The sequence below is a fragment of the Podarcis bocagei genome, assembly GCF_964188305.1.
Source record: "Podarcis bocagei genome assembly, chromosome: 8".
Taxonomy (NCBI): Eukaryota; Metazoa; Chordata; class Lepidosauria; order Squamata; family Lacertidae; genus Podarcis; species Podarcis bocagei.
The window spans coordinates 40467183-40495085 of record NC_138133.1 but is presented as its reverse complement, the minus strand read 5'-3'; the positions used below and the strand labels follow the sequence as shown (position 1 = coordinate 40495085).

The window sequence follows — 27903 nt, the reverse complement described above, 5'->3', positions numbered from 1 at the left end:
ATTGGAGTTGTTGGGGCCTTTAGCTTTGGAGGGATTTTGAAACACGCTCTGAAATATCTTTTGGACTTTAGTAGTTCTGACTATGGAGAATGGGCTGACCTGTCGTGAAGGAATAAAGACATTGTTAGGTTGGAGTTTCCCCGAGATCTACTCCTCAGTGCCAAAGGAAGGAAATTAAGAACAAGATCAGCAGAAGATAAAGTAAAGTGCATGTATAAATATGAAGAAGATCTGCAGAAGGGACATGGAAAAGAGTTAAGAGCCTCGGACAGAAGATCACCAGGTTGATGGACCATATGGAATTGATAGAAAGGACTGACAGAATCCGAGACCAGGGAGAAGAGATGGTGGAAGAAGATTGGAAAAAAGTTTAAAAATTTATTTAGAGAAATATTGTAAAATTAATGAGTGTTAGAAAAATGTTGGAATGAAATTATACGGCTTTAGTAGAAATGTTATAAGAAGTTAAGTATAAATAAGTTTTAGGGTTTTAATGGTAAGATAAGGTTAAAATAAATTAAGAGAATTAAATGACAGAAAACAGTGAAAGATGGAAAGGATTTGCTGAAATAATTAATAACTAGAACACAAAAAAGGGAGGTGTGAGGAGGTCGATGAAACAAGTTAATGAAAGATAAAGATATGGAAATATGGATGTGTTTTTAATTGTTTTTGCTTTTGTTTTTGTTTTGATGTATTGTGTCTTTTGTTTTTTTTATATGTACTGTAATGTATTGATTTGTATTGTTTACTTTTTCTCTTTCTTTTTTACTTCTTTCTGTAACTCTTAAACTTTTAATAAATATTTTTTTAAAAAAAACAACACAAAATGGTGGGTGACCCCTGTTTGCAGAGCCTTTTTGAGCAATGTGATAGAAAATCCCGCCTTTTCTGTTCTATGAAAGCACTGTTGATTCAGGAAACCATTGTAGCGGATTACTGCACTAAAAAACAGAATGAAGGCTTGCCATCTGGGAATAATACTGTGAAGTACAAATGTGCAAACTGTCTCATCTTTACAATCAAAATCATCACTGTTTGAGCTATCCATCCTTTTGGTTAAAAGTGAACGAAGACACACACACACAAAGAGAGGGTTTTTTATTGTTGTCACTTCTGAGGAAAGTGGAAGCATTTCATGTGAAGAGAACATAATTTGCAACAGCTTGTCCTTGCCTTTTTTCAAGCAGTGGTATTTGCATCCTTAAGCATGTTCCCACAGCATTGTGAACCTAGTTCTCTCAGTAGTTGCTATGGAAGATCTGAACTTTTGCTTTACCTTGATTGGCCAAAGAGGTAAAAATCCTGACCTGCTTATTTCTTTCCAATCAAGCTGTGGAATGCTGTGTGGCCTTTCCATCTCCCTTCTTCTCCACTGTACATTAATTGACTAAAGTGCTTGTGTGTGTGTTTTTCAGAGTCTTTTTGCTGGGAACCCTTCTGCAGGTATCTTAAAGTAAAATGTGGATGCTACTCTATTTTGATTTGCTTATGTAGAATCCTAGTTAAATAGTTTCCAGTGCTATTTACACCAGGGCAGGAAAACCTGCCACATGCCAGATATTATTGGACTTCAGTTTTGGTCAGCCTCAATTAGCATGATCAATGAATGGTCATGGATTAGTAGTACAATAAATGTGGAGGGCCACAGGTTCCCTAACCCTGATTTACATCCACATCACAACTACACTTTCCTTTATGTGTGTTAATTTGCTTCTCTTCGCCTCCTGCATCATGTAGAGAGATTAATGTGATTGAGAACTCCCTTTCAATGGAAGGTGATCTTTTTGGATGGATGAGTCACTGCCCCACCAACCTCAATCTACCCTCAGCCAACCCTCACCTGCCTACCTTCTGACTTAAAACTGCCTGTTAGCTTTCTCCTCTTAATGTCTCAGTGTTGTCCCTTTTAGAATTCAGCCGGGAGGACGATAGGGGGCAAAACAAGAATCACTTGCTCCAGCTCTGGCTCTCACTGTCTCTGGCTCCTCCTAATGTTCAGTTCTCTGACTTCTACCCTACCAGTCCCAATGGGCATCATCAGCAAGGTTAGGAAAAGAAACTTTATTTCATGGCAAGCAGGTGAATTCAGGCTGGCATATATTCACTGTCAATCAGCATTCCAGTTAAACACAATCTGGCCTTCTGGTATATTGTGTTATATCAAAGGTGTGTTTCTAATGGATCTAAAAGTACATAGCCAATTTCCAAGATGGTAATTAAGCAGTCAACAATGGGCATTTTCTCCCTTTCTCATGGCTTATTTTCCGTCTGAGCTTTTCTCCTCCTTGAAAACAGCTTGGGGGATCAGGCAAGGCGAGCTTAAGCCAAGGTTGCTCAGTGACAGGAGTCTGCGTTTGTATGATGACAATAAGGCCCCAGGAGCAAATGTAGTAATATGTAATCCCTGACCTACTCTACAGTTTTCTTATTCACCCCATGGACTTTTCTGCCTGTGACAAAAAAGTTCAATGTCTCGCAGTGGAAGCTCTGCTGGGAACCACAGGGGATTGATACAGCCAGGTGGCACAGTTCCAAAGCTATTCCACATTAGGTTGGGTTCAGAAGTAGAGTCTTCCAAAAATAAATGAGTGGTCGACCTAAGAGTAAAAGAGCAGAAATGGAAAGGAAATACCTGTGACCTCAGTTAGGAAGGTATCATGAAATGCAGGAACTGAGCCATCTTTCCTCGACACAGTGAATTTTGCAGAATCAGATGGCTCTGTGTAACAAACTCTCTGTGTGCTGTAAGGGCTGTAAGACAGCTGACAACAAAGGAGAAAAGAATCTGGATGAAAAGCTCTTTGAGCTTAATGTGAAATAAATGAAACTTAACACGCACACACATTGCAATTATGCATACATCAAAAGTTTTCTTTCATCTTTCATCCAGGTACTCAATAGATCGAAACACAGACCTGGAGAGATATTTTAATATTGATGCCAACAGTGGGGTGATTACCACTGCGAAGCCGTTGGATAGAGAAACAAACGCTATTCATAACATCACTGTCTTGGCTATGGAGAGTCGTAAGTTCCCACTGCGAAGCCATTTTTTAAGCTTTTAAAAGTGTTGGTGAAATGAATCAGGTTGTTCACAAAGAAGCTTAAGTGTTCGAAAAGATGCTTTAAGCCATAAACAGTTAACTGTAATGAGTTAAAAGTTAATACTATTTCATGCTAATTCTCTAAGGTTTTTAGGCAGTATCATGTATCATAGAATCCTGATCTTAGAACTATAGTGTCTCAAAGAGAGCAGAAACAGTCTTTATGTATTTATATTTTATTGTTTAATCTTCCATGGGCATCTCCTTGGATTAAAAGAGGGAGGATAGAAATCAAAGAGTTAAATAAATATATGGGGCAGGGTTCACCTAGGATTCATCCAGCAGCAGAAGCCCTGTTCAAGGATTTATGCATGAAAAATGGGGTTTTGCCCTATCTCTTTCCACTGCCCCCCTCCAAATTGTCCTGAGGGGCCTGATGAACCCCCAAAACAGTGGGGGGGGGAGAAGAGAGGGATTGTTCCCTCTGGCAACCTGAAGTGTACATGCAAATAGAATGAATGGAAGAATGTGGCTTTGAATTTTACCCATGGTGCCCACCAGAACAAGGTGCCCACCAGAAGCTTGGAATGCAACTCCCATCAACATGGACCAGGGGTGGGAAATATTTAACATATGGCCTAAACCCAGGGACAAATTTGGCCCATGAGGTTACTTCTCAAAAACCACTTCCACCTTATAATCTGCTGATGTCACTCTGATGGGGGATGGGTGGGCCAGGGTTCAATCTTGCATTGGCTGCTTACACCTGTTTCTAGCAGGGGACTTGGGGCACACACAGCAGAATGTAACCCCTGCTCATCAGTTCATGAGTGATGGTTAATTCCTGCTGAGTTTAGCTGTAAGTGTCTATTCACCTTCTAGGAACAGGTGCATGGAGCCAAAGCACAGCATAAGTCTGTTTGAAAACCCTTTTTGCAAACAGTTCCACAATGCCTTTTTAAGCTCCACTTTTCATGGGTTTGATGAAGAGGCTGCTTGCAAAAGGGCTTTCAAACAGCCTACAGCACCCTCTGAAGTCCTGACAACCAGGGCTTCAAAGCATACTATCACCTGGCATCATAGTTATGCCATGTGATTTACAAATGGGCTGGCTTGCATGTCTGTCAGATTTGGCTAACAGGATTGGAGAAAATAAAAAAAATTCCTTCCAGTAGCACCTTAAAGACCAACTAAGTTAGTTCTTGGTATGAGCTTTCGTGTGCATGCACACTTCTTCAGATACAGGATTGGAGAGATAACCATCCAGCCCTTTCGTGTGCATGCACACTTCTTCAGATACAGGATTGGAGAGATAACCATCCAGCCCTTTGGCCAATAAAGTTTTCCCCAGCTGTAATCCAACAACATCTGAATGGCACCATGTTGTATACCAATTATACAATATAACAACTTGTGACTGTAGAATTATAGTTTACTTTCATTTGTATAACAAGGGTTCATTGATACTGCTAGATTAAGACCCATCATTTGTCATAGATGCATCCATGGTTATACAGGGAAAATAATTACAATTCTCTAACTGCTGGCAAAAGAAAGGAAATGGAAGGAGCTGGAGAAATTATCCTTCTTTATTCCCTTCCCTGTACCTTTTTCTCATACATTCAGTGTGGGCCATTAGGAGAAATAGGACAATGTACTTGAAGAACCATCGGCCTGATCAAGCATGGCAGCCCTTTTCTTCTTTTCAGTTTTGGTTCACTCTTAGTGACAAAAATCCCACTGACAACTTAATTTTGTGGTTCCAGAAATATGGAACATATTTCATAGTTTCAGAATTGGTTCATTATGAATAATAATAACAACTGGTTCTTGTCCTTTGCAACAGAAAACCCTTCGCAAATTGGGAGGGGATATGTGGCCATCACTATTCTTGACATCAACGACAATGCTCCTGAGTTTGCAATGGATTATGAAACTACTGTCTGTGAAAATGCAGAACCTGGCCAGGTGTGGATTTATATTCCTAACAGCTTGATGATATTTGCTGCACAGCAGTAATTTGATTTGCATTGATGCCTCTTTTAAGATAAAATATAATCAGTTTATTGCAGTAAAAGTGACATGTTGATTTGAAGCTAAAACAAACATTAACGAGATATGAAACCATCATCCATGAGCCTGTGAGAAAACTGCACAGGTAAATCTACACTGCATATGATTTTGATCATCCTCTACACTTCCTAATCCATGAAAATAGCAAATTTCCATTCTTCCAGTTAATTTCACTAAAATAGATCTTTTTTAGGGTAAAACTACACTGAGTACCAGCTAGATGCTTTTATGCTCGGATTCCAAAAATGGCCTTATTTCTCATGTGTCCTCAACTGTTGAATAATGAATCTCTCATAATTCCTTGAATTCCTGGAACATATTAATTCTTTAAGAATTGCTACTGTCACATCCTACCAACGTTCTCAATTCAGCTTGAATTTTTTAAAAAATATTATTAGCAGAGGCGTTACCCAATTAAACTGTTCCACCAACACAAGGTTTTTTAGATAAGCAATGAACTTCCCTGCCCTTTCCTTATTCAACTCCTAAATATGTTCTGGCAGTTCTCACAACCTTCTGGATTCAGATTTACATGGCATTCAGGAAGCGTTTAGGGAGGATGGGGAGGTTTTATTGTGCAACTAAAACTCCTTGTGCTAGCAGATCTGTTTAGTTGGATATTTCCCCAGGTTTTTATCTGCACGGACACTATTTAAATGACAATGGCTGCCTGTGCCCCCATGCAACATTTTCCCCAATTTAACTCTTTCAGCATCCCTTGTAATCACACACACAAAATTAACAGGGGTGCTATCAAAACAGAAACTTAAACCAAATTCTGATGAGTGCCTGAATTTTGATGAGTACCTGAATGTAACAAAAACAGACTGTGGGTCACACCACTATATAAAATTTCTTCTCCCTCTTAGAGCTCTGAGAAGTTGCCTTTTATTGAATGCAGACTAAAATATTGCCTTGTATTTAATGCAAACTAAAATCTAACCTGAAGGCAAATCACTTTTCTCTCTAGGCAATTCAAAGAATCAGTGCCATTGACAAAGATGATCCACCTAGTGGTCATCAATTTTCCTTCAGTTTGGCAGGGGAGGCTGCAAATAACCACAACTTTACATTACAAGATAATAAAGGTAAGGTACTGGCTTGATTGTCAATGTCATCCCAAGGGCATTGTGAGCGTTGACACACCAACACTCTTATTTCTTCAGACAGGCAATACCGACTGTCATCTGGAGTAACTTCACTGTCAGGAAGAACATTAATTAAGAGCAATCAGACCCCAAAGTAATTTTTATCCATAGATTATCTGTCAGGAGAAAGAAGCTGCTGCTTAAATCATTTTAAGCCATGAGCCAAACAGATGGTCTTCAGATCCATTCTTAAACAGACTCTTTTTCACTTTTTGTTTTTATAGGTCTTTATCTAAATTAGATTATACCTCAGGGCAGCAGCTGAAAAATTTCCTGGGTCTCATGTTTGATTAATGTAACTCAGGAAATATAGAAATGAGCCCTTAAACACATGGCAAATTGGCCACCTCTTTGAGAAAACAACTTTTTCATCCATATCTTCTGCTGCTAAAAATACTTTTTGGAAACACAAGCTAAAGGTTCCATGTTTCTAGGCTGTTAGTATGATTTCGCTTTCCTACGTGGAACAACATTTTGCTAAAGGGTAGAGATCCTTGCAAAGTTGGAAAGAGCTATTCTTGCTTTATTTATTTATTGTATATTTCATTTGCCCTTAAAGGTGGATGTTGGAAAGAATTCTAGATGAAGTCCTTCAGCTCCCCATCTCAAACATGAAAAATAAATGCAGCAGATCCTCCAAAACAGAAAGCCATTACCCTTTTCTGAAGGGTAACCTTAACTGGTGTGAGGACTGGTACCGGACATTTCAAAGGAGGAAATCTGTGTCACGTATAATGGTTCAATCAATGCCACTGCAATTTACAAGTTCCCATTTACAAGTTCTTGAATCTTCTGCATTCCAAAATAAGCATGTAGAAGTTAGGAGGCTTTTCATTGTTTCGTTTCTGTTTGTTGATGACTAGTTTTATTTTTTGAAAATGCTCCCCTCTGTTTCAAGTTTTACAGTTTGTATTAAAAAATACAAATATGCCAATTATGATTTCTCACCGTATTCACAAGTGATGTTTAAGCTTGCACCTCCTCCAGAGAGAAAAGCATATATTGGTTCTGAAATATTAGAACTGGCAGGAGATTTTTAAAGTCAGTTGTCACCTTTTTGTATATTTTTAGTATATACACTGAAATCTTTGTTATTCATTTATTCAAAGATCTTAGGTGTGATCCATTAGCAAAAAGTAAATTATTTGTTGTATCTGTTCATCCGTGAACATCTGAAAAACAATTGGAAATCAGTTGTGACAGCAATTTGTGTTGATTCACATGGTACCTGTGAGAGGAATTTCAAGAGCTGCTAATTTTATTAGGTCTCAAATGCACATCCTTTTAATATACATAGCAAGAGGCAAATATACATGAATTATCTTCAGAATGTGTCATTTATAATGCATTTTTGCTCACTTTACTCCTTGAAAGATGTTAACAGAGATACATTCATTGAGGATGTTCTCTTGACTACATAGATTTGCCCCCTAAGTTTCAGTCTGGACTTCCTTAGTTCCAAGGTTATGTTTTTTTAACAAAGCCATCTGAATTATTATAATAAACAGTCCCATTTTAAGAAACAATCCAATGTTTTAAACCATGAGCCACCAAAGAAAAATACTGTTCTCATCTTCTCCAGCTGATGTGTTGTACACTCAGCTATGTTAGTGTCCTCATGTATGACGCTGATGATATAATTATGGATAATAGCAAGAAGCCTACAGAAAGGGCTATAACTCAGTATTAGAGCACATGCTTCACATCAATCAATTTGGCCTTTCCAGGTCAGTGTAGACAAGATTGAGGTAGACCATCTTATAGACCATTCTGTTTTCTTAAGAGCCTTATCTTTCCCTAATTGGTTAGAGCAAATAGAAAAGACCTGCTTCACAAAGTTGTGCGTTAAAGGGGGGGGTGTTTTTCTTTAAGTGCCAACAGATAAGAAACTCAGGACTTAGCCATTACTTGCAAGCACAAGTGAGCTGTCATTTGCACACACACTTAAGTGCCAGTGCAGATCATCTCTCTCTCTCTCTCTCTCTCTCTCTCTCTCTCTCTCTCTCTCTCTCTCTGTGTGTGTGTGTGTGTTTGTATACAATATTTATTTTGTGCTCATGGGTACACAGTTGTATACATATTCTTCCTTGTGTAATTTACTTTGTGCCATTCATACGCATTAGATTTCCATCCAATTTAAACCATGAAGTGCTGTACTTTTTAGAGAAACAATTAATTTAAAGCACCTTTAAGAGCCCTTTACACTCCTTGACATTGGAATCCTGATATCGTTTTCTGAGAATTTGCACATTTTTGTTTAGATTAGCAGTGGCATTATTCAAATTCTTAACTGAACGACAAATCCTTTTCTCAGGGTTTGATGAACACATCCCTTCCTACACACACACACACACACACACACACACACACACACCCCAAAACACTCTACAAAGATAGAGTGGCTAGAGATACTCATGGAAGGCCAAGTCATGTAGTCATCTTTTTCCAAAAAAAATAAATGAAAAAAGTGAGTGAAATTTAACATATGAAATGAAGCATTCATGATAAATTTTCCTTTATGGGCCTAGTGGATCAGAACATGTCTCCCTGCTGTTCTCCACATGCACATGGATCCTAGACCAGGATAAGCCAATGATGGTAGACATGAGAACATGAATTTTTACCCTTTCTGTTGTCTTTTCTTGAACCCCTCTATTAAGATTGCACCTTGCATTTACAAGGCCTGTCATCAGGCAATGTGGAAGACTTGCCGCAGCTTGACTAGGGAATTAGGCAAGGAGACATGGAGCGGCATTAAACAAGGGATACCTATGAAGGGATACATATGAAGGACCCAAGGTGGGCTAAACTTCAGCCCTTCCCAGGGCTTGTTCTTTGCAGTCTCAGGTTGTAAAGACTGCAAGCTTGTTGCTATTGGTAAGGGTAAAACAAAGGGCATAATAAATTGATATATATTTTCAAAAGGCACAGAATATTTCTTGAAGAAATCCTGTCAGTTTCACTCTTTGTCTTTGCCTTGGTCCAGATAACACGGCATCTATTCTAACCAGAAGAAATGGATTTCGGAGGCAGGAGCAGTCAGTTTACTATTTGCCAGTATTTATTGTGGACAGTGGCTCTCCTTCACTGAGCAGCACCAATACACTCACTATCCGGGTGTGCGACTGTGACGCAGATGGCATTGCCCAAACATGCAACGCGGAGGCCTACATCTTGCCAGCAGGACTTAGCACCGGGGCACTCATAGCGATACTGGCTTGTGTTCTGACATTGCTAGGTATGTCTTTGGAGTTTGTTCCTTGGAGAGGGACAGTTTTCCTTCAGAACAAATGCAGTTCCCTTTACTTATATGTGTTTGCAATTGCTTGGGTGGGGATCAAATAAAATGTGTTTATTTATTATGATATTTGTGTACTGCCTGTAATGTGGCCATCTCGAGGTTGTGTACAATAGATCATGAAATATAATACAAAAAACAAAATGTAAATAAACTCACTAAATACAAGAAGTAACAATCAAGAGTTAGAAAGGGAAAAGGAAATCTTAAAGGTTCTACAGTGGGAGGCAGCGGATCAGGCCGATTCCCATCTAGTCCAGCATCCTGTTCTCACTGTTCAACCAGATACAGTCGTACCTTGGTTGTCGAACTTAATCCATTCCAGGAGTCTGTTCAACAACCAAGGTGTGGCTTCTGATTGGCTGCAGGAGCTTCCTGCACTCAACTGAAAGATGTGGAAGCCGCATCGTACATTTGGCTTCTGAAAAACATTCACAAACCGGAACACTCACTTCTGGGTTTGCAGCATTTGGGAGTCAAAACATCTGAGTACCAAGGCGTTCAACAACCAAGGTATGACTGTCCCTTTGGGAAACTTGCAGGCAGGACCTGAGTGCAAGAGGACTTTCCCCTCCTGCAGTTTCCAGCAAGTGATATTCAGATACATAGCCATCATGACATCAGTAGCTAGCATGAAGAGAAATATTTTCAGAATGTGTTTAAATTTCGCTAATATTGACATGTGACTTATTTCTGGGGGGAAACCTAGAGAGTGAGTGACACCACAGATAAGGCCTTTGGGCTTCTCATATCTAGGTACTGACTAACCAAGACTTTCTTAATTTCAGTAGGTGATACTGCATCACACATCTTAAATTCTCTAAAATAATTAGTTTCTGTCATGTCAGCCACACTTAAGACACATTTGTTTAGTCCAGCACAAGATGTAAAGCATAAGAACTGCAGCCTTAGAGCCTAACCCTCAACCTTAGGCTTATATATACCAAACCTTATACAGTGGTACCTCTAGTTATGAACTTAATTCATTCCGGAAGTCCGTTCTTAACCTGAAACTGTTCTTAACTAGAGGCGTGCTTTTGCTGATGGGGCCTCTTGCTGCTGCTGCACTGCCAGCACACAATTTCTGTTCTCATCCTGGGGCAAAGTTCTCAACTTGAGGTAACTCTTCCAGGTTAGCAGAGTTTTTTAACCTGAGGCATTTGTAACTCAAGGTACCACTGTATATAGATTTGGTAACACTGAAAGTAACGTTACTTCTACCTTTCCAGAAGGTGTTCAGGCTCTTGATTATGCATTTGCAGCCTGGAATCTGTGATGGTTACAGACTCACACCTGGTTATCCGGAATAAGCTCAGAGGCACAGATACATTTATACAATCTGTGTTCCATTCTCAAAATCACCTCAGATTATAAGCACCAATTCACAAATAAAAAATGGGACTGGAGACTGGGGGAGAAAGCACCTTTTCTAAAGTCTAAATCTATAAAAAGCTCTGAACTGTGATAGCATTTTTTAAATCATTGCTTGGCACCTTTACTTGAGTGCAGTTAGGACTTGGCACAGTCCTGGCACCTTCTAGGCAAATAATGATCATGCAAGAATTGCCAGAACTTCACATTTCTCTGAAGCAGATTTTTCATCATTATTACCATGTGTATAGATCATTGTCTGTAGTAGACACATACTGGTTCACACTTCACATTAATGCACACTAAAAAAAATGCCTATGCTTTCATGTGAATGAGCAATGTATGGTTGCCTGCTGCTGAAATCACAGGTACTTCACTTTTTCCTGACTACTTTGTCTGGCTTGTACAAACTGGGCTCATGGTTTGTTTTGGGAAAACAAGCCACAAACATTAAGCAGTTTTTGGCTTCTCGTGGTTTGTGTGGAGAGAACCCCTGGTTTTGGACAACTCAACATGGCAGAACATGGCTTGTTTCCTAGTAGCAGTGGAAGAGCAAACCACCAACAATTACCAGCATGCTTTTCATTCATATTAAACCATAGTTTAAGTATGGTTCAATGGGATGTGCAAACCATGCCCCTTTATAAGTGGGCTACATTTGCCAGCAACCTTTTTAAAAGGCTAGAATTGTTCCTGTTTTTGCAAATGAGATGATTTATATTCTCTGTCAAGTAGGTGCATTTATTTTAACTTTTAAAGTTCAGATATACATAGCCCAAGTCAAGTTATGATAAGGAGTGTAACAAACAGTGCTGGGAGCAGTGAGGTCTCTTTATTCAGGCACAACTTACACATGGGAAATGCAGGCAGAAAACTGGATTAGTGAACAATAATGGACATAGTCTAGTAGTCATAGGCTTATAATGCCCAAGCCTTGACATGTCTGCCCAAAAGTAAGATTTATTGAGTTAAATGTAGCTTACCCCAGGTAAGTGAGTACAGTGGACGCTCGGGTTGCGAACGTGATCCATGCGGGAAGCACGTTTGCAACCTACAGCACTGCATCTGCGCACGCACGGGTCGCAATTCGGCGCTTCTGTGCATGCACAAGCCCCAAAACCCGGAAGTAACCCGTTCCGGTACTTCCAGGTTCGGCGTGATGCGCAACCCGAAATCGCGCAACCAGAAGCATCCATAACCCGAGATATGACTGTATAGGAATACAGCTGAACATAAACTTATTACCGCTTGTGTATGTGTCCAAAACTCCTTAATAAATATAGCTGGCAAATGTTAGATTATTGAGTATATAACTGAAGCATCAAAATGTATTTCCATTTGCCCAAAAATATTAATGAATATGAAAATACCATAGAGCATATGATACAATATAATTCCATTAGTAAGAATTTAGACATACACGTGTTTCTTTCATGTAACATTGTTTTTTCAAACAGCATAATATTTCAGGTGAGTAGGTAAAACTGAAAATGAATTCAGTAGCGAACATTGTAATTTTGACATGTCTTGATATTTAATTGGATTTCTGTTCATTTATGTTTCTTAAAACTTGACCATCTATTGAGAAATGTCTATGTGACAGAATTTGAACCTAGTAGGGAACCAAGTGCAGTAACTGCTAGTGCAAAATACCGATCCATCCATCACTTTGCATTTGGCTGGGCTTGTCAGAATTGACACATTCTTCATCTATGGATTCTGGATTCCAACCTAGGCCTCCAACCTAGGTGTCTTAGGAACAGACAGGTAGAGTTTTCCAGCAAAAGTATGAGATTCAAAGACGACAGTGTTTTATTCAGGAAGTGACATTGCCCATGACAAGAAATGACATATGTGAAGACTAAGCTCTCCAGACAACCTTTCAGACTGTTAAAACTGCAAAAACAGTTTCCATAGTTTACATGCAATGCTCTCCATATTCCAAGTGTCACAGAAAAGAGCATTTCAAGCCAAATTGAACTTTGCTCAAAATTACTGGGAGTTTTAAATCAACTCAGCAGGAATACAAATTGTTAGATGAAGAACAAACTTTATGCCACAAATATTTCTGAATTATTCTCTCTTTTTTTCTTTTTTATAATGATATTTATTGAGAAAAGAATTTTTAAAATTACAAAGAAAAAAAGACAAAATTACAGAGAAAAAAGACAAAAACAGAAAAAATAAAAAATAAAACCATCATTTTCAAATTCTCCACTTTCATTGCCTTCTTTCCATGACCTCCTCCTCCTCCCATCTCTTGTATCTTGATTAATAATTGTCACAGCAAATCCTTTCCATAATTCATAATATTCTGTCATTACATTACCTTGCTCTATTTTTATCTTATCTTAAAAAAAACCTTAAAACTTAAATCTTATTTTTACCAGCTTCTCATAACCATTACCTTTTTACCTAATTCTTTAAACATTTTTACAAGAGCCAAGTAATTTAATTTCAACAGTTTTCCAACGTTCATCAATTTTATAAAACATTCCTAATGATAGAAAAAAGAAATAAAAACAATCCAATCTTCTTCCAGCGTCCCCTCCCCCCGGTCCCGGGATTGTCAGTCCTTTTTATCCCATTAGTCTAGCACATTAACCTGGTGTTCTTATATCCGAGGCCTTCAAATCTCTTCCATGTCCCTTCCACGGCTCTTCATATTTTCCTTTCACTCGTGGGAACTCCAGCTTGGTAGTGTTTTTGACCCTTTTCAACAAATCAGCCCCTTTCTCATAGTCCAGACTAGACTCCATGTGGTATTTTAAAACATGTTTCAAATTCCCTCCAAAATTGGAAGTCCCAACAGCGCCAAACCTCTGACGGCCCATTGCCAGATTCAGAAAGTCCAAACATCCCTGCATAGGGGGGGTCAATCCAACCCCCCATTTCCAGCCAAACTTTGTCTTTCCAAATCTGTTTTTTTCCAAGTTCATTTGTCAAATCCAAAGGCTCATTTTCCTGCTGGGCCAAAAGTCCCTCCATCCCTGGCGCCCAAGATTCAGCAAGGTCCTCTTCTTTCAGTTGTTCTGTCATGGCACGCTCCTGTTTTGGTTCCTGGGTGGGCTCCATATAGTTTCCCACTACCTGTTCAAAGGTTCTGGCCGCATCAGTCATAAAATCTGTCTTCTGACTTAACTGATCCAATAGGGCATTTATTTTACAGAAAGCACCCAACAGTGCTTCTGAAGGCATTGTCCTACAAGGTCACAAATCCTTTCCCACAGTTGTAATCAGTAACATCTGCAAGTTCCCAGGATTTAGTTACAATTTCACAGTTCCCCTCTAGGGGGAAAAACCTCTGGTTGTTCTTTTCCTTGAAAACAATAGCAACAAAGTTTCTTTTTTAAGATATTTTGTCCATATTTATTCTTTTAAAAGACGAAAGGAAACAATGGAGTCACAATGTTTCTCTTCTTTTAACTATCTGTCAAAACATTTATTTCTGGTCAATGAGCTTCAAACGTCAATCCTGGGTCAGCTCCAGGGTCAGGACGGTGGAAAATTACTTTGCTTTAGCTTCACTTCTGCAGGTTTACACGGGTCAGGAAAAAAGTCCCCCTTCTTCTCCTGCTACCGAAGGGGGGTTCAGTGATTTTAAATGATGAAAGTCGATCCTTTAAAAGTGATTTTTAAGGCTCTAGTTTGCGTTGTCTTTGCTTTGTTCTGACTACAAGGAAACGAAAGGGTGACTTCCTGTTTAGACCTTCCCGTTTCAGTACCAAATTAGGGTTAATTTTAAAGTCCAAATTCCTTTTTATTTCGCCAGTTCTTATTTGAAGTCCAAATATTTAATGTTCCAGTACTCACGGTTGGTTATTTTAGATGCCAAATTGTCCCAGGAAAAAGGCAGCGCTCTCCAGCAACGACTATGCGGCTTCGCTCCACAGAAAAAGCAATTAACTCACAGCACCGCACCACTTCCCCCTCTTCACTTCGGAGCCCGTTTATGGGTTCCTTTGTGGGTTGGGGGGGCGCTAAGGGTGCCCGCTGAGTCCCACAGTCACAGGCTTCATCCGCCTGTGATTTCCAGAAGGGTCCCCGCTTCACCGCAGCGGAAAAGACCCGTTTCATGTGGAGCTAGTCCCTCCAGTTCAGAGGGAGTCTGCCATTGCCGGTGGCGTCACCCCCGAAAGAATAATTTCTGAATTATTCTCGACCTAGCTGTTGCCTGATTTAGAGCGGTGTTCAAAAAGACATCTTGGAGTCCAATCCCATTCATGTTTACTTGGAAGTATGAGTTGAACTTAATTTAACAATCACAGAAGTATCAATTGCAGTATCTGTTTAAGTAAATTATAGCTGTGGGTTGCCTAATTTGACCAGACTGGCTGGAGGTTCTTAACCCTTTCCCCCCTGTACTGATACACCATGGGGTTTCTTCTCTCTGCGCTCCTCCCAGCAGTCATTCCTCCTATGGTCACTGCTATGGATACATGACCTTAATATTTTATAAAATGTTAAGGAACTTAATATTTTAAACAATCATCCTAATCCCAGAAATTTACTAAGGATAATATCCAACTAAGTCTAACTTAGCTCTGACATACTGAAATAATGGGCTTTATTGATTTAAATGGATCTGTTCTGAGTATGATTTATCTACTTGTTTCATCTCCCCCCCCCCCCATTTTTGGTAAAAAGAGGAAAGCTAATAGAAAAGAAAGGAAAAGAAAGAGGAAAGATAAAAATATGTCACAGGCCAAAATTGCCTGATTCTTCCCTTTCAACAGAGAGGAAGTATTTCACAATGCACCTCTCCATTACTCTTTTAAAAATCTAGATGTATACCCCATAACTCATAATGGGCAACCTTTGCTTGTTAAATACTGTTCAACCTCTACTCCTTATTTGTAAAACAATAAATAAAAGGGAGCTGCTGTCCACATTACGCAGTATGAGGTGAGAGACTGAAGTGGTAAAATTCCAGCTTGCACCTTTACAGGCTAAGGATAGAGTGTCACACTTTGAATTTTTCCCCATGTTAAAAAAATATCCCTGCAAGTAGCAAACATGCACAGGAGTGCTTTAGTGTATTCTTGTCCCTAATGGGACCACACTACTACATTTGGGGAGATTTTTATATGGGAAAATGATTTTTTTTAATTAAAAAAAATACACAGACTGAATTGATACTGTCCATATTTCTCCTTCCTAAGTCTCTTACTTCATTTTTTTTTCATTTAGACAGGCATCACCTCTCAGATCCAAATAGCCCTGTTGTTATTGGAAGCCTTTAAGGCAATCTGTACATATGAAGCATATTGTATTCTAACTCTTGTCAGCTGTGATGTTTTTTTTTTTAAAATGGGGGGGAGTAAAGATCGAAAAAATACATGATTGTAGCTTATAAAAAGCACAAGAAAATTATCTTGCTGGGTGTCATTATTTTTATACTGTACATAATTCCTTAAAGAAATATGTGAGGAAAATCTTCAATGCCTCTGAGAATTATATGGCAATTGCGGTGTAATTCCCCCCCAGTTAACATCACAGACACACAATAGTAATTGCTTTTATAATAACTGTTTAACATAATCGTAACGATCATTTTGTGCCCCCTCAGACACGTACAACTGTTTCTCAAAATCAAAAGGTTTTTCCTGTGCTTCAGTTAGGCACGGGAATGTTATTGATAAGCCAAAACCTTTTTCCTCATCCAATGTATCAGTGGCACATAGGAGCACTGGTGTGCACAGGGGAAGTCCCCTTTATGGCCCACAAGAAAGTGTCCTAATACCCATTTTCATTTCCCCGTAACATTTCCCCCCACATAAAATCGTTTATATACTACCTTTCAGCCTCCAAAAGGCCCCAAGACAATTGGCAATGTTAAAATGGCATTTAGGCGGGGAAGCCAAGAATGCATTAAAAAAATCCATAGACAAATGATAATTCAAACCATTCAAAGCTGTGCAGAATGAAGAGGCTTAACTACCTAGACGTGGTCAGTCAAGAGGCCTCCCAAGTTGCATGCAAATAATGAGCATGTTTGTGTGGAAAAAGGTGGTCCTTCAAAGCTGGCATTGCCCCTAATATAAATAAAGAAACAAAAATAAACATGAATCCACTACTTTTTGGTGGAAACAGCACAGTCATCTGGAATGTGTTGGAGGATCACACAGAGAGTGCAGCATTTCTGGTAATTGCACTTTAAGAGTCTTAATTTCCTTCCTCTTGAACCTTGCCAAACTCAAACATGAACTTTAGAAACCGTGTATGTTCAGCCTGGCTTTTGCTGCCAGGGGTGGGTGCACTAGCCTCCCTACTGGCATCATTTCAACCAAACTCATAACATTCATTTTGGCTGGAGTGTGCTCTTACTTTGTACCCATTCCATAGATTGTATGGGTTGTTCCAGGGCAGAGATGGCAGCCACGTTCTTTCTAGCCAAGCTAATAAGATTGCTATGCTCAGTCTCAAGGGAGATGCAAGCTCTACTGGCTCCATAATTATCCCCAGTCTGGATTGAAACAAGCTGGAGAATAATAGTCAACTTCACCTATGCAAACTTTCCTGGGAGTAGGGATGGGGAAGAAATTTGATTCAGTTAGTGTTTAAAGGCAAACTATCTAATTTGCACCTTCCAGGGGTCAGCAAACTTTTTCAGCAGGTCCACTGTCCCTCAGACCTTGTGGGGGGCCGGACTATATTTTTTTTTTGGGGGGGGGAAATGAACGAATTCCTGTGCCCCACAAATAACCCAGAGATGTATTTTAAATAAAAGCGCACGCTGATTCCCGGACCGTCCATGGCTGGATTTAGAAGGCAATTGGGCCGGATCTGGCCCCTGGGCCTTAGTTTGCCTACCCATGCACTATGTGTACAAAATGCTTATGCTAAATGTGCACAAAATTCATCTATTGGGGGAAATTGCATACAAAAATGTGTATGTTAGGAGACACTAAAATGCTGATGAATTTTCATAAGGACTTTCTTTTTTAAAAAATGTTAACTGTTGTGGAAATATGGATAATTGAACTTAAGAGTGAATAAATGGGGAACTGAAATTGATTGAAATGTGGAGAACTGTACTTAAGAGTGGGAAAACAACAAACTTAGAGCAACTGAAATTATCAGATTCACCCATTCCTACCTGAGAAGAAGCCCTATATGATGCAATGGGACTTCTGATTAAACACAAAATCATAGAATGGTAGAGTACAATGCAGGAATATTTGCCCAATGTGGGGCTCAAACCCCATGACCCTGAGATTGAGAGTCTCATGTTCCATCAACTGAGCTACTCTAAACATGCATAGGAATTCTCTCTCAGTTCCAGAGAGGAAAAGTAAATGACTTAAGGACCCAATCTGGGGAATGAAGAGGGAGTTTATTTTCTGCTGAGGATAATTTGGGGAATAATCTCACCATTGTTGGGACCCAATACATGGTGAGGGGACAACACTCAATGCTGATCCATAGCATAGGGCCCAATCCAAGAGTGGGGGGGCATAACCCCTGCCAAAGGTAAGTAGACAATAAACATCTCTACCCTTTGATTGGAAGGGACGCGGATGGCACTGTGGGAAAACCTCAGCGCCTAGGGCTTGCCGATCGCATGGTCGGCAGTTCGAATCCCCGCGGCAGGGTGAGCTCCCGTCTTTCAGTCCCAGCTCCTGCCCACCTAGCAGTTTGAAAGCACCCCTAAGTGCAAGTAGATAAATAGGTACCGCTTTATAGCGGGAAGGTAAACAGCGTTTCCGTGTGCTGCGCTGGTGCCGGCTTGCCAGAGCAGCTTCGTCACGCTGGCCACATGACCCAGAAGTGTCTCCAGATAGCGCTGGCCCCCAGCCTCTTAAGTGAGATGGGCGCACAACCCTAGAGTCGTACACGACTGGCCCGTACGGGCAGGGGTACCTTTACCTTTACCTTTACCCTTTGATTGGGCTCCTGCAGTGCTCCCCCATGCAAACCAATGGAGTGTCTTCTGATTTATTCACTTGCTATAGAGAAGGAAACCTTGCAAGAATATAGGGTTTTTTTTATTATTTCCTCTGTGGTTGGTTCAGAAAAATTAACTTAGGTCTTCTGTTTTTCTGATTTGCAGGGGGGGGGGTGTCATAAAATTTTGGGGTTAATCCAAGGCAGGTTTAGGAGTGCTCAGTCATCTATTTTAAAATATGTGGCTTAGTGGGGATGTGCTGTATGCTTGTAGCAATGGTAGATTTTCAGTTTTGAAGCCTGGAGGTTGTGGTTATAAGTAAGACTAAGGAAAAATCCTGAAAATTAGCCTTTCTGGCCATTCAACTAGACACTGATTATTGCCATGTTGGGATTCCCCTCCCTTTCTCCTTCAATATCTCTTCTAAAGCAGTTCCCATTGAAATCCAACTGTTCTTGCACTGGAATTCAGCACTAACTGGTTTTGCAGGCAGCGAGTGCCATGACTCTTGCAGAGTCGCTAAAGTGGGATTTATTCATGCAGAGGTTAAAAATTATTGTTCAGGAGCAGTTGGAGTGATTAGAAATTAATATTCTCTTAAAGCCATTTAAATGCTAAAATGTTTAACCTTTCAAAGGACTTCATATTTTTCTTGGCTTCAAGCAATCGTGGGCTGTGTGAGGCATAACCACATAAAACATTCATTTTATCGTGATTTTTATTGTACCTCTAGGCTGGCAGATCTACTAAGTTTCATATATTTTGCACTTATTAGCAGGTATTTAACTCCCCAGATGAAGTCTGCTGAACATGTCATAGTGTGAAAACACATTTTCACTGGAGCAAAGAAAAGATTAACTGCTCAATACATGGCTGTAGTACCATCCTAGTGTGGTCAAAAGTAATTCTTTTAAAAGAAAAAAGAGACGAGCTTCATCAGTGGGCTCTTCATTTGAATCTTATTACTATCCTCAATATTTTATTTCATAAAATTGTAGGGCTAAGTCCTGAAATCTTTCCAGTTTAATGACTTTATAGTTCTTACCTTGCGTTTGTGCTCATTATCAGCCTATGAAATTGGCCACAATAAGATTGCCACTTGCCCAAGGCGACTGATTTTCACAGCTTTGAAAACCAGCCTTCTAGATTCACAGTGTGTTCTGCTACAGACTTTTCTACACCACAGAACAAGTCTTCCAAAACCCACTTTCAATATTATCCCCACATCTTATTTCTTCAGCTCATTTATATGCAACCTTTAATTACAAACAGTATCATGACAATTAGCCATGCAATAAAAGAATAAAATAAAATGTACAGTGGTGGCATCCAAGAAATGTTTAAAAACTCATTGCCTGGGAACACCTGAGCAAATAGGTAGGTTTTCAGCAGTAGACAAAATAATTGGTGCCTGATGCTGGTTAGCTAGTCGCAGTCTTAAAGAGGAGGACTGCAGCATGTTAGTTGCAGGTCCCACTTGTTAATGTGCCTACATAGTACATTTGCCTATACTCAGAGCAGAGATTTAGCCATCTAAGAAGAGAAACATGGAAGAGGCACCCTACTCAACCTCATTGTATACCACTATTAAAGGTAGTATACATTTGAAAATTAGAGTACGTCAAAATGTTTTCATTTATGTGGTATTGTGCTAATATAGCCACTGAGTTAAATTGCATACTTAAAACATCATTTTAGGGGAGAGGTATTTTCTGCAAGTTGTAGTTCTGCAGCTATTGTTGTTGCAAACACCAAATAAGCCATCACAATTTATGAGAAAACAGTTAATCTATCTCTACTGTGATGCACATTGGACCCTCCAGCTCTGTTTAAGGACTTACGGAACTTGGACTGTAGGTTCCTTCCAGTAGGTTATATTGCTTACTGAAGGCATATAAAACAATTTATATCCTTTGTTTTTAAAATAAAACAACAAATAGATGAGCTACCCTTAAAACAATGTGCATGTGTGATCTGGAACTGAAATGATGTCTTTGCTTGATTTATGAACAACATTGGTTGCAAATGATGATAAATGTATGGTACAGCTTAGTATGATTATCTATCTATCATCTATCTATCTATCTATCTATCTATCTATCTAATCTATCTGGATTGTTATGTGTTATACAAGTCATGCTAAGTGCAGGCCTATGAACTTCCATGAACTTCCATTGGTTTAAATGGGCCTACTCTGCATGTAGCTGACTCTGGAGATCACCCATCATCATTAGAGTATGGTCACATCTTACGTGTATTTAACTTACACAATTTCAACCATACGTAGTTGCAGGCTGCGGGTTGAAATGCTACAAGTTAAATGCAAGCAAGGATGAAAGCTTAAAAAGTGTTTTTTCCCCTGCCAGATTTTCCTGGCACAAAAAGAACTTTTAAGCTCTCTCCTTTGCTTGGGAAGCAATGCCCGCTCCACACTCTGACTCTCAAGACTTAAATGTTGAATAGTCTTTGACTGTTTCCACAAATGTTCATCTTGGCACTAAAGCCAACAAGAAATCCTCTTAAGCATCAGAAATAGCAAAATTATTACATCTTCATATCATAGGCCTGATCTAATAAATGCCAGCAGCCTTTGCAGTTCTCATCAGAAATAATTCACAGGTACATGGTGCAGTACTCTGCATTAAAGGAAAGTGTTATCTATTAGAGAGATGCTTTTAATGCACAAACGGAGACTTATGTTAGACATTATTTAACAACCCTGAATTTCCCAATCAAGGATCGAATACATCAGGCAGCCTGTCGTCATATACTTCAATAATGGAGTCACTTCCCAAAGTCTGACAGTTAAATTACACATGGTATGTTTATGAATGTGCTTTTATCACCTGAGCAATTAAGAGTTCAGAAGAAGGTCTCTTTTTATTGCATGGCTGTGAGGTTGTAATATTCAGCCCGAGCTGGCTCTGGAAATTTATGTTTTGGCAGCCAGTGTAGTATGCAGAATTACATATGAAGATGTTAAATCAGGATGAGGGTGGCAATAAATTGTTTAATGTCTGAAAGCCCTTGGTCTAAAAGCAATTTTAGAACTTGTTAGCAAATTTAAAAACTGACTGCATGGTATGACCACCATAGTGTGTGAGCGGTACTCTTACGCATAATTTAGAAATAGCTCTGTTGGTAAGTAAAACCTTAATGAATGGATAAAGTTCAGTATATGCCTTCGCTAAATGTATCACCTCTTGCATTGCAGTGCTTGTCCTACTCATTGTTACAATGAGACGACGGAAAAAGGAGCCCCTTGTTTTCGATGAAGAGAGAGATATCAGGGAAAACATAGTCAGATATGATGATGAGGGCGGCGGAGAGGAAGACACCGAGGCCTTTGATATGGCAGCCTTGAGGAACCTCAACATCATCCGAGACACCAAAACGAGGAGGGATGTAACGCCAGAGATCCAGTTCTTGAGTAGACCATCCTTTAAAAGCATCCCGGATAACGTCATTTTTCGGGAATTTATTTGGGAAAGACTAAAAGAGGCTGATGTGGATCCTTGTGCTCCACCGTATGATTCCCTGCAGACATACGCATTTGAGGGAAATGGTTCGGTGGCTGAGTCACTCAGCTCTTTAGATTCTATCAGTTCAAACTCAGATCAGAATTACGATTACCTCAGTGACTGGGGGCCTCGTTTTAAACGGCTTGCAGACATGTATGGAACTGGACCAGAAAATTTGTATTCATAGCCTTTGAACCTTTCTATGACGATGCACTAAAGAAAAAGAAAATAAAAACTCAATATCTGGGACTAACGGAAATCTGTAAATATTTCTCCATTTTTAACCTTTTGGGTTTCTTTTTGCCTTGGTGAAGCATATCTTCATTAGAACTTTGTCCTAGGGACTGCACTGAACACACACAGATTCTGAGCATCCAATGGCATTTTTTTTAATAACATTAAGATGCTCGGGCATGTGCAAATAGATAGCAACCCTCGTATACCTGCAGAGGCAACCAACCTCTAAGAGTAAGTAACGCACTGTGACCTCAATGAGCCAATGATATCCTGTAGATGCCTTCGCAGTACTGCTGGGTCTAGACTGCAGAGTCTTTGCTTAGTGGAGAGAAGGGGGAAATCATTTACTACGTACAATGTTAATACAATATATTGTCTACTACTGATGCAAAGTTCTTTTATTTACAGTGTTGCATGCAGTTTGCTGGCTCAGAAACAAATCCAACACGATGACTTTTTAAAATGTTGGTCTTAAAAGCTATTTAGTCCAAAAGCCTCTGTAAATATCTGGGTGACTCTAAAAATAGATTGCAATTCCTGTTATGAAAATCTGCAACATGTGCCATTGCCTTATCAAAATTGTTTCCAGGATATGTCAAATCAGAGATCCGGAAAGTGGTTATCACAGTTTTGTGATGCCTATGTAGGTATGGGGGGGAATTGCTGTCTATTTACAGGTTTTTTTTAATTATCCTTACCTCTTCTGATTAGTACAGGAGAACTTATCCTTTCTTCATTTTTTATTTGTTTTTAAATAAAACATTGATGTGTAAAGTTATGTTTATTTTGGAGCTCCAGTCTCCGTCACATTCAGGTTTATTATACTGCATCATGGTATTAGGTGCTTGAGAACATGCTGTTTTTTCCTCCAGTCTCAGCTACATGAAGGAAATGAAGCATGGAAATAGAGAAATTACAGTGAAGCAATTGAGTCCCTCGTTCATCTCTCTGAGAGGAACACTGCTACAAGGACACACCACTGTCATTGTTCTTCTGAGCCATTACAATGTCTAAGATATTTGAATAAAATGTTTGTACTTTGCATTTTCAAAAGGAGACTACAGAGGCAGTCGGGAGCGTCTCTAATGCAAGTTGTAGCTTTCAAGGTCATCCATTCTATGAGCTCCAGCGATTTAAACAAACCTGCACCTTCCATCAAGTTTGCTACCTCTTTTGCTGCTGCGGAATCACAGCAAAAGACTCGGCAGCAAAAGACTCTTTTACATTTCTTTCATATGTTAAGCAGTGTGATACGATTAGCACCAGAATCCATCTTCAGATCCTGACGCACATAAGTATTTCCCCCCCAGGGAGTTAACTTCATAACACATCATCTCTATGCTGGTTCAGGTGTGCCAAACTCGAAGGATGATTGCAGTCGGTTAAAATAATGTTGGATTTTTTGAACTAGAATTTATTAGAATATGACAAGTTTTTATGATTCAGGCAATATTTATATTTTAGCTGTCCTGATTTATTACTAGCAAATAGGACATGGATTCAAGTAGAATAGTGCTTTATTTTAATAGTCTTTTCCTATTTTCGTCTTTCTCACACGTACCCCATTGTTTTTCTGAAGATTGCTTTTGAGTTCCTGAATAAGGCTCAATCCTGAAAACATTAACCCCTCCATTCTTGGTTTTCAAGACTTGGTCCAAAACTGAATAGTGCTGGAACTTTAGGGTTTGCAGGACTAGGACTAGCCATGTGCTGAAACCTGTCCTCCATTGCTCAAGTGATTTAGTTCTCTGTGAGAAAGGTTCTGTTTTTTTCTGCCTCTTTCTCATTGTGCTTGCAAATTGCTTCAGAATTTTTTTCAGAATTTTGGTGGTTGTGAGACAGAGCTTACTTTATTGTGAGGTGGCCAGGTGGTGTGTGTGTGTGTGTGTTTTCTTCTTTTAATTTCCAGTAAACATTTCTCCTCAGTACTCTGCCGCCTCCCTGGCTACCTCCACTTCCTGACTTGAAAAAGTCCTGTGGAAGAAGTTTGTGTCGCAATGTCTTCCCTTTCGCCCTTAGAGCCAGGGAAGCTAGCTACAAAATGGCTAATTTTGTTTCTAAGGGTATCTTTCCTTTTACCAAACACATCACAGCAAAACCACTGTCAGGTGGGCTCCACCATCCTGTGCTTACAGGAAAGCCAAGCTGAGGGGTTTTCAGGGAAGGCTGCAGAATGCACACCATTGAAGAGGTGATTTATAGAATGAATGAAAGAACACACAAATACCTCTTGGTCACTTTGAAAATAAGGTAAGCACACCGCCCACATGAATTTCACATATTTTTCTCTCTTCTTTGATAAATTTTGATTCCAATGTCTTTTTGCATTAATTGATGGAGTTGGGGGAGGGGGACAGAAGAAATTATTGGTGGTACTCACTAAGCCTGATTTGGGGGGAAATAGGGGCAGGGTTCTCAGAATCTGTTACCGTGAGCCTCCCTGAGTCAGGATGCGAATGGTTTTTGATCATTCCCAAACTTTGCAACTTACACAAAACAAATTCTCTGCATGAGCTGCCTCTTGTCCTAGGCAGAAAAAGATCTGTAAAAAGCTACACCAGGAAAAGGGTCATAGCTCCTCCTAATGTGCTTTGAAGCATTACAGATAAATGGATGTCCTTTAAAATGTAAGCAGATTCTCACATCTGAAAGCCATCGGCCCCCAACACAGTCTTCTAGTTACTTAGCTGGAGTGCTTTACAAGTTCACACTCTGCCAACTGAATACATACATAGCTGTTGGGGTGAAGTTTGTGCCTTCCCTAGCAACTACTAGCACCACCATAGGGAGGCCAACCTGACATTCTGAGAACCTATCCTATAGAAGGTAGTGCTCAATCTGAATTTGTTCCTTTTGAAAAAGAACTCTTGTAGGAAGGGAAAACTAACAAAATGGATGGAGGAATTTCCTTAAGGCTCTGTAATTCTTGCAGCTCAGCATTGTCAATGAACTACATGAAAGTGGCCTTCAGCTTCATCAAAAGAATAAAATTTGTTCATGCACAACACAATTCTTTACCTTGGGTAACTTTTTTGTAGACAATCATTGTTTCATGATTCAGTAGACTTTGCTTCTAATTATATATATATATATATATATATATATATATATATATATATATGTACTGATTTTGTAATGGAACTCAAAAATATTGTCCTTGACTTTTAGTCACATATGTAAGATTTCCAATAAAAAAGTTTTAAACAATGTCAAGCGTATGAACCTCAATTAGAAGTTGGGATGCAGGAGTTTTGTAGTTGTTGCACAATAAGGTTTCATAGAAAATTCTTGAAGAAGATTCTCCTTGCAGCTTGAAAATACTGTAGTTCAAGGCCAGGATCCAAAGACTTGCGCATTTAGCTCTGAAAGCCGATGGTAGCTTTTGGTTTCCATTTCTCAAACCTCATGTCACCTGCCAAATTACTTTTTAAACTAAAGAATTTGTGATAGGATATTCATAGAATAAAGTAAATAAATGCTACGGAGCCCTTTGAGAGACATGGGCCACTTTGGCTTCTAAATAGGACTTCTAAGTAGACATGCATTTGATTGCACTGCTAAAGTGTCTCTGCAGATCCTGGCCCCTATATTTGCATTTAAATAATGAAGTGTTGATGTCATAAATCACTCTAAACAACTGTAGTCCACATACATGTTTCTCTCTATATATGTATATATCTGTATAATATCCTTTTTTCAAAGATATAAAGTGCATTGTTACCTAATCCATGCCATGAACACGATTCCATTCATCTATTGTTCTTCACAATGAGTCTCATCACTTGCAAATGTTAAGGTCAAACAATATTATTCCATCCTTTAAGTCCAGTACAGAGACCCAACTGTGTTCAGATCTTGCACATATAGTTCCTCCACTCATTTCAATTGGGGCACTCTGCCCGAGTATTCCTTTGCATTTCTACTGAAACAAATGGACAATCCTTCGCAACTGAGGAACCTCAATGTGGACACGAGAGTTCAGGAACACATAAGTCATTACTTGACCAGTGTGCTTGACTGCAATATCTCTCTATATAATGTTCCATAAATAATAATAATAATAATAATAATAATAATAATAATAATAATAATAATAATAATAATAATAATATACCCCGCCCATCTGGCTGAGTTTCCCCAGCCACTCTGAGCAGCTAATCTGGTGGCAAATGTTCCTATGATTTAAATTGGTCAGGAGAGTTGTGAATGATCTTTGTTTCAAGATTTTTTTTATTGTTAGATATTTCTGTTGATTCCACAAAATGAGAGACACAGATTAAGTCAGCAGAGACATTAATATTGGAACAGAATATTTTGATGTGAGCATGAGTAAATCCAAGAATGTGGACATGTTTAGCTAATAATTATTGATTCACATTTGATGCCACATTTCCTAGTTTGCTGTATATTTTAATGTACATAATCCAATTTCTTGCCGAATCCTAAAAACCTGGCCTATTGGCATATAAATAAGCGGTGTACTAGCAGGTGCTCTACCGTTGCAATCCAAGTGGAAGTATCTTATATTGCTAATATATTGTTTGGTTCTTAAGACCTGTTTGCTGAGAGGATTTTGATTCCTCATGCTTCCTTCCATAAAAAGGTATTGTGTGGGCAATGACAGGCAGAGCTGAACTTCCACATATATAATAATCAGTAGTAACCTACTTGTTATTGGTACAAACCACTATTCTTATCATGTTCCAAGCCTAATCAAAGACTTCAGCTGTCAACCATGTGTTCTGCCCCAATTTATAGATGCTCAGCAAAGCCAAACCTAGAAACCTTTTGAGGTTCATTACTTGTAACATGGTGTCTTCATTATCTTTTATAATGTCTGTTTTATCTGGGTACATAACAAGGGGAGAAAGATGTAGAAGAAGCAAAAGTGAATCAGGTCAAGCTCCAAATTTTCCACACACACTGACATTTATTACATCTTTGCTCTGCCTCAGCACTCCCTGATATAATTATAGTGTATCTTCTCATTGAGACTAAGTACTCATCAATTGGGACTAAATGTGATATCAAACCAGACACTGAAGACACCATTAGACCATTCAAGTCTGACTAGAATGGTCAGCCTAAGTCTGACTGCCTTTGTATTTCTTAAATGATTGAAGTATTTTTTAAAACCACTCAGCCCCTGAAAAACAGCAACATAATGATGGGTTAGCATGAAAACTACTTGTTAAACGATCACAGAAAATGCAGCCAAGGGGAAGGATGTGAAACAGTCATTAGAGTCATTAAGAGAAAAAGAGACTGGTGAATCAAATTTGAATGCTCCATCACTTCCTTAATTACTTTTCTCATTCCT

General features: G+C 39.2%; 1 protein-coding gene across 4 annotated transcripts in view; it reads left to right on the top strand.

Moving 5' to 3' along the window:
• The window catches only part of CDH7 (cadherin 7), a 113758-nt gene extending 90283 nt beyond the window's left edge, over positions 1-23475 (top strand). For all 4 annotated transcript variants that reach the window (XM_081205587.1, XM_081205588.1, XM_081205590.1 and 1 more), the window contains exons 8-12: positions 2894-3030; positions 4894-5015; positions 6091-6208; positions 9255-9506; positions 22040-23475. In XM_081205587.1, the coding sequence (XP_081061713.1) occupies positions 2894-3030; positions 4894-5015; positions 6091-6208; positions 9255-9506; positions 22040-22533 (1123 nt within the window). In that variant the 3' untranslated portion in view covers positions 22534-23475. The remainder of the gene's footprint in view (positions 1-2893; positions 3031-4893; positions 5016-6090; positions 6209-9254; positions 9507-22039) is intronic.
• Positions 23476-27903: the final 4428 nt, after the last annotated feature.